The sequence below is a fragment of the Diadema setosum genome, chromosome 9, assembly GCF_964275005.1.
Source record: "Diadema setosum chromosome 9, eeDiaSeto1, whole genome shotgun sequence".
Lineage (NCBI taxonomy): Eukaryota > Metazoa > Echinodermata > Echinoidea > Diadematoida > Diadematidae > Diadema > Diadema setosum.
The window spans coordinates 24,616,542-24,628,014 of record NC_092693.1 but is presented as its reverse complement, the minus strand read 5'-3'; the positions used below and the strand labels follow the sequence as shown (position 1 = coordinate 24,628,014).

At 38.9% G+C, this 11,473-nt stretch overlaps 2 protein-coding genes across 2 annotated transcripts; both read right to left on the bottom strand.

Moving 5' to 3' along the window:
- Nucleotides 1-6,429: 6,429 nt before the first annotated feature.
- Nucleotides 6,430-8,713, bottom strand: LOC140233134 (uncharacterized). Its single transcript, XM_072313248.1, has 2 exons — nucleotides 8,518-8,713; nucleotides 6,430-7,701 (listed from the first exon to the last, which is right to left on the bottom strand). The coding sequence occupies exons 1-2, from the start codon at nucleotides 8,688-8,690 to the stop codon at nucleotides 6,684-6,686; spliced, it is 1,191 nt and encodes a 396-aa protein (XP_072169349.1). The 5' UTR covers nucleotides 8,691-8,713; the 3' UTR covers nucleotides 6,430-6,683.
- Nucleotides 8,714-9,064: 351 nt separating this feature from the next.
- On the bottom strand, nucleotides 9,065-11,473 carry LOC140233256 (uncharacterized). The gene is made up of 5 exons (XM_072313366.1): nucleotides 11,465-11,473; nucleotides 10,646-10,792; nucleotides 10,041-10,205; nucleotides 9,592-9,666; nucleotides 9,065-9,172 (listed from the first exon to the last, which is right to left on the bottom strand). The coding sequence occupies exons 2-5, from the start codon at nucleotides 10,775-10,777 to the stop codon at nucleotides 9,065-9,067; spliced, it is 480 nt and encodes a 159-aa protein (XP_072169467.1). The 5' UTR covers nucleotides 10,778-10,792; nucleotides 11,465-11,473.

Below are 11,473 nucleotides of genomic sequence, written 5' to 3'. Positions count from 1 at the left end.
AGCTTACTCACTTTTTTTTTTGGGGGGGGGGGGGGAGGGGGGTAAGAAGGCTTTTGGTCTTCATTCATCCTTGCCGAGTTTTGAGTGTTTCATCTCACTGGTAGTGATGAGTTTCTATCAGTAAAATCTTATCTGTGTGTATAGCGAAATAATGGGTCTAGCAGTGTTAAAACCATGCTGTGGCTTTTGTGCAGTGCAAGGAATCTTTAGAGGAAATAGTTGTGTTTTAGAGAGTCATTCAGGACTACTGATAGGTAATGCCTCGTGTGAAAGATTTGAACATTTGCCATTTTTAAATAAGTCATTTTTATCCACCGTGTTTTAATTTAGTTGGCCATGACTGCATAGCATGTCTGGTGTTTTGATCAACATAGATATCAAGCAAACATCCATGTTTTCTTTATGTCAGTGGTAATCGATGTGATCTTCACAAATATTTTATGACTGTGGCAATGTTGCCCTGTGATGTTACACAGCAGTGTATTCAATATGACAACATAAGGTTGTGAGTGTGCTGTTTGAAAGTTTGTGAAGTATGCCATATACCGACAGTTTTGAAGTATACCATGCACTGTACGTGTTACCAAAGATGATGGTAGTCCAGCTTCATACATGTTTTGTGCATTTTTTTTTTCAGTACTCTGCCTGTTTTGCTGTTTCTTTGCCTCAGTGTGCCATACTTCTCAATCCACCTGCTTGTGCCATACACCCAGAAAACATCTTTATGATGAATGCTTCCAGCTGTTGTGAGTCACTTAATGTGCCATGCCTGTGGGCTTTATGGCATTCAAAAAGAAAGAAAGAAAATCATTCAAAAAATTGAAAGCAATGCTTCCAGTGGCTGTGTACGTTCAGACTATGATCCTCAACCCTGAGTATAAACTGACTTCGGGGATAAGCTCTATGGGGCGCCAAGTGTCCATATGGGTGATTTCGTAACAAAATCAGTCATTTCATTGATGAAATGACTGATTTTGTGACGAAATGGCCATTTTGTCCTTCAAAATGACTGATTTTGACAAAATGCTTGATTTCATAATGAGGTCGACTGTATGACACTTGGCATCCCATAGAGATTATCCTCGAAGCTAGCTTATGTATCCTTGAGGTCAAGGATCACCATCTGAACATAACTAATGATTGTAGTGATATTAACACATGTAATAGTGTTGGCTTACACTGGTCACTCTTGAGTAGCCATTGTTCTTTTGCAGCTGCACATATAGTCATGCTCAATTGTGATTAGTGTAACAAGGCCCTGGCTAATGATCACTGGACAATATCTCATGTATGGCATGTTTTTTTTTTTTTTTATGTTAACTTTTTATTTTCCTGCAAGTAAATTCTCAGTGGATCTGTGACACATAGGTTTTGAGGGACTATTTATCTATACAGCAAAATTAAGGTTTTCATCATGTATGATAAAAATTTGCCCTTGTGATCAAGTGAGCTCAATTCAATTATCATGCTCTATAGGTTGTGGCAAATATATGTGGCAAACTACTTTGTGAACTGGATTTTGGCAATGCTAATCTAAAATGCAAATGCATAGCTACTGAAGTAGGAGGGTATACCTTTTACACCTTGTACAGAGTGGTAATAATTTTGCTCACAGACCCATAAGACAGGGAGAAAATTATTACTTACAATCATATATTTTGTGGGGGATAGTATTCATGTAGAAATCTGTTGACTTAGACAATTTGGAGTATGAGCATTTTTATTCAAAACTTGATGTTCCATTTAGGAGCAATTTGAAAGCATGAGCATGACAGAAATATCATTCATTGCTGCTTAACGTAGGGTTCTCAGAATTTTCTGCAGCCATCGCATGTATTCATGCTCTTACAAGGTCTTCGTCTCGAGTTCTGTGGATTTGGTTGAAGACGAATGCAATGATAGGCTGCTGTTTCTACGAGCGTCATGATGCAAGTACCACTGTATGATTATTGATTTTTTTTTTTGTGAGTGCATGTGTGTGTTTGTTTGTTTTTTTGTTCAAAATGTGAAATATTAATGAACCCCTCTGTAATGAGGCTGGACACATCCTATAATGATATAGTTTACCCTAACTCATACTTGCTTTCTTTTGTGTTGCTTTGAATATAGATTTATGTCATGCACATTTTTAACATCTGTCCTGTAGTGTATTTTGGATTCATTGGCTTTTATTGAGGATAGTTCCACTTGTACATTTTAATCCTAAGAAGTTGTTGCCCCTTTGTTAAAGGTAAAGCAATGTAAATGCACAGTCAGCACACAGTCAACTTAGGAGAACTGCAAGCAGCATTGTTCCATGTTTAGACTATTTTACATAAAAACAGACACGTGTAGTGGATTTCACTTATCACTTAAGGAAAGTCTGAAGTCCCTTTAGCTGTCTAACGCACATATAGCGCAGGACCAGTATGTGATAACTGCACAAAGTAGAAGCAGGGCTGAATGCAAACATTGGGCATACAGGTGAATGAGTACATGTACTTGTATTAATAGCTTATTTGGGTAAAGACTTAAAGTACCCAGCTGTTGTACAGAGTTTAACCATTTCATACCAAATGGTTGGTATAATCATAAGGGCTTGACCACAGGTAAAGAACATCAGAAGAATGTACAGAATGTTGTGATATTCTTTATACAGGGGTGATTATTTTATACTTAACATGCTATCCATATTTTAAGCAAACGGTAAAAAAGATTAGTGATTCAATGTGCGCTGCTTTGACTTAATAGTTGGAGTGTTGGCATACATATACCTCTGTAATTCATTATATTTTTTATTGCATGAGTTTTGAAATGGGCGAGGGATTTTTCATGGATGCGATCATTCAAGAGCAGTGTGTGGCAGCAAAGAGCCTGCACTCATTGCTAACAATTTTTAGATGGTTGTGTTTGCTTTTTACACAAACTGTACATTTGTGTATACTTCTCAAACTAAACTAAGTACATATCTGAATGTTGTTGTTTTGTTTTTTTCTGGCTTACTCTTGTTTCTCTCTGTCTCTCTACCATGTCTTGTTCTCTGTCCTTTGTGCTTTAAAGGCACATGGTCCCAGTGGTTTATTTGAATGTGTACGTGGATGCACGGCGCAAGTTTCCTTTACAGACCTACACTATCGACTCCTCTTTAGCGCTTATGCTTTGACCCATTTCCCCGAGTCCGAAAAAGTCCGATCCACTGTAGTCAGTGGTCCGATCGCAGTTTGGCTCATGATTCAGCTGGGGGGATGACAGCTTTAGCAAATTTCTTTTGTGATGTCATACTAAGAAGCACATGCACGCACCCTGGCATATAATGTACAGCCTGCATGATGCGCACAGAAGACAACAAAGGCAACGTAACCTATCAACACCTACGCGCTTTACTCTTGATGATAGCTCAACTTCAGCAATCTTCTTATCAATGCTAACGGTGGTCGGCAGTATCATCAACAGCACCCCCACACCCACCAGGACTATGCGCCTTTAATACTGTCTACGTCCCACTTTGCAGTCCATGGGCTTGCGAGCAAATACTTTACTGTCGGGATAAATGGAATATGCAAAGAATGTTTTATGGTGGATTCAGTAGATAATAATATTATGAGCATTGCAGCAACATCAATGATATACTTACAGTGTTATGAATTTGTGTCATGCTGTCACATATCTACAGGCTATCTGTATTTCTTAATGAATGGAATAGAGGATTCAGTACCATTATCTCAAGTTTATTGTAATTTCAACCCACATGGATTTAACCCCTTATAATCAAGAGATTCTTCCTTTTCCTGTGGTGACAAAATCTTATGTCTGTGTTTGTGTTCAGACTGTATCAGAGGCACATGAAACCGAGATTATAACTGTATTTCAGGTAGTTGAAGACAAGCTTTTGTGTTCAGTGTGTTTTGCTCTGTGTGTTGCTGTGTGTGTGTGTGTGCATATGTGTGAATGTGTGTTTATGCGTATGCTGCAACTCCTCTTGGAGATTAAAACTGTTACTACACCTGTGACTTTCATTGTGTGAAATTGTGTGGCTGTTTGTGTGTATATAATCTATTGTTACATGTACTGTTAAGATACACTTGCTGAGTATCCTTTATTGTCACTGTGATGTACCATTCTAAACTTCTACTAGATTGTTTCTGGGCCCTTTGGCTGCTTTCATGTGTGTAGTATCAATGCACAAGTGATTGTTTCACGTATGTGTGATCACTGTGTCATTTTGTTCTGCTTTTTTTTTTTTCTTTGGGTCATATTTGCTGCACAAGACACTTGACACTTGCATCTAACACATTCAGTCTAAAAGAGACACAAAATATGTTGGTAAAGTATTTGGACGTAATATGTACTGTAACCCACTCAGGCTCAACACCTAAAAGTTTCACTGACATTTATAATTCTGCTTGCCCCAGGTGATGATGCAGTTACAGGAGCTTTGTGTACTATTCACTCTTTCATGTATTCATTACCTTCATTTATGTAAATCTGGTTCAGTTTCCAAGTCATAAAGTGATGAGTAAGGTACATTGCTAACTGGATCAAAATCCACGCACTTTATACTGAATATCTGAAGGACCTGAACATGGGATATCACTTTCCCTCCCTAGCAGAAGGGCCCTAAGGCTTGCATGATGCAAGCTGGCTCATAGAGGACCCTTCTGCTAGGCAAACGGCGATTGTTCACTTCCGAAATGAGACAAGCATTGACAAGCAGGGTGCAAAGAGTTCCTCGCACTTTTGGATGATGCCAGGCACAGTTAGTCCTTCAGGAGCAAAAGGATGTAAAAGAATATTGGTGTTAGGAGACCAACATGACTCAAAGTGTCGGCCCAGCATCCATTCTTCAGGGTTGCCCTTTGCTTACTACGCATGTTAGCATGTCACAAACCCTGCTCCAATTTTTAGATGCATATAATACGCAAACTTGTGATGAGATCAGTATCATAGGTAATGAAATGAATATCATAGTCATACAATGTGAGTTGATGGATTTAAGACATAAAAATATCAAGGTCACACAGATCCAAATTTTCTTTGAAGAAGGTTTGATTTTGTCATTCAGAAGCAGTTAAAGGGACATTTCATCCTGATGTTATGATTTGTACAAAAACAGAAAAATCAGGGAATAGGTCAGTGAAAATTTGGAGAAAAATGAGACTAAAAAAGTTGGAACTATTGGTGAAGTTTATAGAGTATTTTTTTTCATATTTTTTTAAATATAATACTGGTAGTTTTAAGATAAATCCTAATGGAGAAATATTTGAGATTTATATCAATATTTTGAGAAAATTAGTCAAGTGTTCAACCCATTGCTGATGGGAATCTAATGGGTTATGAATATTAATGAAAAGTCTGTAAGATGTGGAATTTTAGAATCTCACAGGGATATGGTTATTGTTTTGTGAAAACAGAATGAAAGCTAGCTTGTAAACATACCATGTTATCATTGCATGAGGCATTGGATGTTGATATGGGGTAGGATTGTTTAGCAAATAGAATAAAAGCTGACTCTTCATGGACTTGTATCAGCTTCTTTTTAAGTGAGACCTAATGTTGAACCCGTGGCTTGAAAGTGCCGTTTACCATTGTGGACATTTTGAAATCATACTTTTGTATATTTTTGTGGTACCGGCCAGTCCAGGGAGTTGAAATACTGTGTCATCATTGCCGAGACATTTACATTGATATGAATGACCTTGGTTATGCGCTGTTTTAAGAAAAAACATGTTGAGTGCCAAAAAGTGGATGTGTCTGTGCTGTTTCACCTGTCGGCCAATGAGCAATGTCAAATACATCATTATCATCTTCCTGCAACTTTCAGTGGTATTTTGTTTCATTTTAATTCTGGTCAATGGGTCTGTCCTATGTATATGCTGAATGTATCGTTGATGGTGTGTGTGGTTGAAATATCTAAGCAATATTTTTGATTTCTCGTTTTCTTTTTTTTTCTTCTTCTTCTTCTATTGATATATTTATCTACTTGCATTTGTCTATGTATGAAGGGTGCCTGACAAACGCAAAGCAATTTGCCAATCTGTCTACTATACTTCTGAGTTACTGCAGCATATCACGAAATATCAGTCACAGTACTATGAAACTTTCCACCCATGTTTGCTGAGGTTTGAATGAGGGGCATATGTATCTGTGTGTGTGTGTGTGTGTGTGCGTTCTTATTGATGCTGTTGTGATATAACACTTTCCACCATGACAACAGTGCTTACAATTTTTTTAGCGACATGTAATCAATGCAATTTATCTTAGGTCTTATCTTGGAGACTGAAAACAATCCCACAATGAGAGTGCGCTCAGTCTATATCTCACTTAAACAGTTAAGATATAACAGCTCTATCACATTGAAGCACATTGTAGTGAAATCATTGTAAGTCATGGCAAGGATCATCAGTGACTCACTGTACTTTCAATAAAAGTCACAAACCACAGTTTATTTCACAAAATGCAGTATTTTTCTCAATGTTTTCAATGAAGTCTGAACCCAGAGTCTTTAGATAAGAATCCCACAAATTTGAAGATCATATACAAATGACTGATAATATGAATTAATTTGGCATTGGTGTCCAGTATTATCCCCAGGTTACTATTGTTTGGAGCGATTTGTGCAGTAGATGAAACTAATGGCAGGACAAAATGACACACATATTATTTAAGTTTATGTGGACTCGTCTCCTCCCAGTTCTTTCTCCTCATCACAAATCCTCGTTACTGTCATCGCTGCTCTCACTGCCCATGCTGCCGCCATTCCTGAGGCAAGTGACTTCGGCGATGTAGTCTTTCAGTGATGGCCTCTTCTCCCTGGGGCACTTGTAAATGTACATTCCAAAGTCTTCCAGGTCCTTCAGTCCCATTCGCTGCCCGACGAAGGCAGTCAATCTTCCCAGGGCGTATACGTCACTGGAAACCGAGCATGGTTTCCCGTCTAGGGCACATTCCGGGGCAATTTGACTATAGATTTGCTCGTCCTTGTAACCTTGCTTCTGTGATGCTGTGAACCTGAGTCTGAGAGGCTTGTTGATACTGCTGGACCAACCAAAATCAACGATCTTCACGCCCCATTCTCCTTCTGACTCTACCACTAGCACATTGTCCTCTTTGAGATCGTTGCAGAGGAAACCCCTCCTGTGCATCACGATCAATCCGTCAGCCACATCCTGCATTACTCCCATCCAGTCATCCCTGCTGAGATGGGGTCCATATCCTTCCACACAATCGGCGATGGAGTAGCTCTTCCCCTTGGATTCATCCCCGCAGAACTCCATGGCAATACCAACCGTATCTGGTCCGACCTTGATGCAGCCGTAGAACTCGGGGAACCAATCTTTGTTGCCGAGGGCAGTCAGAATCCGAACTTCTTGCTTCAATTTGCTGATCACTTGTCGCCTGTCCTCTTGACAGCAATCTTTTGGTGGAACTGACATGACTTTGAGCGCGACAGGGCGGTGGCTAACTGCATGAGCATAGAGGTAGACTGTGCCGGTAGTACCACTACCAAGTTCAACCTCGTCCCCAGACGCTCCCCAGGGAAGAAGATCGGAAGTACTCCTTACCATGAGACCTCTGGCAGATAGGTTCTTTGGAATAAATCTCTGACAGATTGTGCTTGCCGTGTCAAAGCTGGGGTTGTCATTATTTAAAGTAAAAATGACAGCTTGGAGAGAGTCGACAGCCTCTAGGGAGGCCTTGGATGGCTTGGCTGCCGATTTTTTCCTGAGTGGAAGTATACATAGAATCGAAAAGAGGTTTAAACAAAAGAACTAGAGGGAAAATAGAAAGACAACAAAAAACAAAACAAACAATTAAATAAATAAACCTAAAAGAAAACCCAAGCTAATATCCCACTGTACTTGTACACTGAAACGTGTTATGCATAGGATTGACATATAATATATAATATATATATACAGTGTGTATATATTATATATATATATATATATATATATATATATATATATATATATATTACTCTGCTGCAAAGAGCATTGATTTTTTTTTTTCAATCCAAATATTGTGATGACACTCCTTGAAAACCTGGTATCGCAGAAGTATGGTCTCTTTCATGTACTCGCTTGGAGGTGCCTATAACACTGTCGTCTAAACTTCTGTAATTTTCTTTTCCTGATATCTCCTCAGATGTTCTGCCACTCCTAACTCTTGCCGCCTGATGCCTGTTTAGATTTTACACTTAACGGCCGTTCCTTCAGTCAACTCTGGTACCCTATAAAGTATCACTGAAGTAGAATCACTTCTATGCCGAAGAGATGAGTATTGCTATTGTGCATTACAATGAACTTCCTTGTTCTCATCTTACTTCTTTTGTTTTGTTTTGTTTCTTTGTTTCTTTGTTTCTTTTTATATATAGTAATCGATAGATTAACATTTACATGCTACTGATACCAAGAATGACAATGGTATCTTTCTCCTTACGTCACACGCCATCATACACTCTAATGCTATCAAAGAAAAGAAAAATCCTAAACACGAGCATAGGAATAATCGATGGAACAATGGATCGCGACAACGTACTCTGTACTACTGAAGGAAAACGAAATCTGGCAAGGAAGTGCAGAGAGGGCGTCGTAGTATGCTTCCTCGGGACTACAAGCCGATGAGTGGATGGCAAGATGTGCCGAAGAAGCTGCCATTTCATTGGACGAAAGTAGAGTGACGTCACCCTCGCACGCATCCTCGATGGCCATAGTAACATTTGACGGGTCACCGCCCAGTGGGGTATTGGTACCAGCGTCCCCATGTGATCTGAGAAAGATATCATTTTCAGTCGTTCTATTTCTCTGTTTGACAATGCTACATTGTACAGAAAACGGTCATGTGTTTTTTTTTTTTCATTATTACTTGCACTATTAAATACATTGTACGATCAATTTCGTCAGAATATTGCGGATTGTGTCAAATATGCTTTCCTTCCTTTAGTCAATTTCAAAGTCTCTTGGAAGTATGTCTATTGCTCGTACTCATGAGGAACATCAAATGATAATCCTTCCTAACAACCCCGACAGAATTAAAGAATAACTTGCATCTTTCTCTCGTGAATAACCGACAAAATCACTGCTACCTACTTGTCCAAGGGCACCAAGTCAGTGAAAGTAGTCTGAGCTCCCCGAGAATAGACTACTAGTCCAGGGATGGGCGAGGTTTGGACGGCAAGTGTGCACTTTTGAACCTATGGAAGAAAAAGAAGAAGAAGAAGAAAAAAAAAAAAAAGCACGCAGACATGAGTGTCGTCGTGCAGTGTTTAGTGTGAGTGTAACGTAATTCCAAGCAACAACATGCAGACTTTGAAATGAATTTCAAGGTATCTTCACATACACGCACACCTTACTATATTCCGAACGAAAACTATTTCTTTGTATAAAAGGGCGTGTGTATATCTAGCTTACCATCGAAGAGCGAAAAAAAAAAATGCCGATTTTTTTCCTTACAAATAGTCACATGATTTGAACTTATGAATGCGACAAGTGGTTTTTTTACATGGTATCAATTAATGTGAAAATCGGTAGGCAAACTCTTGTTTTGTTTTTCTTTTCCCCGCAGGCTCAGATGACTCGTGTGCATGAGAATGATAACTTCCTCCATTCATACCTGAAGACACTGAGTAGCTCTCTTAGCCTTGTCGCTTTCTGCGAGCAAGGCCTGCTCAAGGCTTGCGACTCGTTTCTGTCAAATAAAGAGGAAACCAAGCATTATGCATTAAATTATACCATCCATGTTGTATCTGCAGGGATCCTCTGCATTATCATTCCAGAATACACTCTATAAATGCTTCTTTTAATCGCATAAAATCACCAGAGATCATAAGTTATCCCCTATCTATACGACGACATGATAGCTGTGTGATATGCGTTTGTTTAATCTGTGCATAATAATATATTCTCTTTCTTGTTAAACTTCTAAATACAAGAACAACGTAGAATTTAAAGTGCAACAGGTAGTAAATCGTATTGTAACCGATCTTGCTATCTTTCCCAATCACAATACGAACAACGCTCAATAACCTGCATTTGATAAATAAAACATGTATGCTTACGTACCAGCAGCGCATCCCTGGAAAGTTGACACACTTTTTCTTTCTCGATCTTAAGTTTGTTCTCGAGATCTTGAATCTCCCTCTGACTCAGAGACCACTTCTCTGCCATCTTACAGAGCAGAGACTCCCCGCAGCGTTGTGATTCGATGCCCATTGTCTTTGCGACGTCCTTGTGACAGACACATACATTTCGGTTAGGATTAATTGTTGTGCAGGCGCCTAGAACATTATAGAACACATTGTCTTTACACGATAAGAAAGGAACTGGATTTCCGATAATTTCTTGAGTCTTTGACTTTGTTTAAACAAAAAACGCCACAAATAAGTTTCCATGAATACTGCTATGCAGTCGTTAGAGGTGTTTGAAAGTATTTCGGCATTCATGTAATCACAACATTGCCCCAATACCAGTTTCTTCAGAGTCACGTACAGTAAATTCATGGTGAACATTGTCTGCTGAACCTGAGTAAGTTTTATGTGCTCACTGAATAAAAAATGACCGCCATGAAAATGAATTATTTGCTTGAGATTTAAAACCCGAAAAAGCACGAACTTATTTGATACAGCAAAGCAGACAGTAATAAATTGAGATATGTGATATTTCCCTACCCTCACTGTCGCGCTCAGAGTCTCCAGCCGGGAGTGCGATCCGCGGAGTTCTCGGCGGCTCAACATCCACGCACGAGGGATTCTCTTGAGTACGCCACCATTCAGCTTGATGGCAATATCATCCAATCTCATAGTGGACACGAGGGTCTGTTGGAAAACACATGGGGTAGACTTGTCGCTGTGACGAAAATTGATTAAATGGAACTATATCGTATTAGCTATAGGACATAGTGGCTGAAATTTATGATCTAAAGAGAGACGTCGTTGTCAACACAATACTGTCATAGAGAATGATCATGAATCAATTTTACATGAGGAAAAGGGAGTCAAGGAAACTATTATAGTTTCCTTGACTCCCTTTTCCTCATGTAGAAGTTAGTTTTTTTCTTTAAGCATTCATCGTTTGTCGTTTGTGTTCTTTCACAGAATAGAAATAACAACCAAAATGAATGAAATCTTGTTTTCCATTGCAACTGATTGACAAATTGCCCATCCTCGATGTAGATAACCCCGATTAACAGTGTCTGAATAGTAATGATAAAATCTGTAGCCATGATAAAAATTCATGGGCGTACACACTCAGGAGATCATTGGTTCAAATCCAGCCTGAGTATCATACCCATGATTATTATCATGGCTACTACTAAAACACGGTTAATCGGTGCCTATTTACTTCGACGTATAGGACTTGCAATAGAAATATTCAATGCATTATTCTGTATCGATTTCTGGTGTTCATTCATTGACTTGAAAAAGAAAAAGAAAAGAAAAATGATGCTCATTTCAATCGAAGTATACCTTACTGCAAATTGTACCTACCCTGAGATA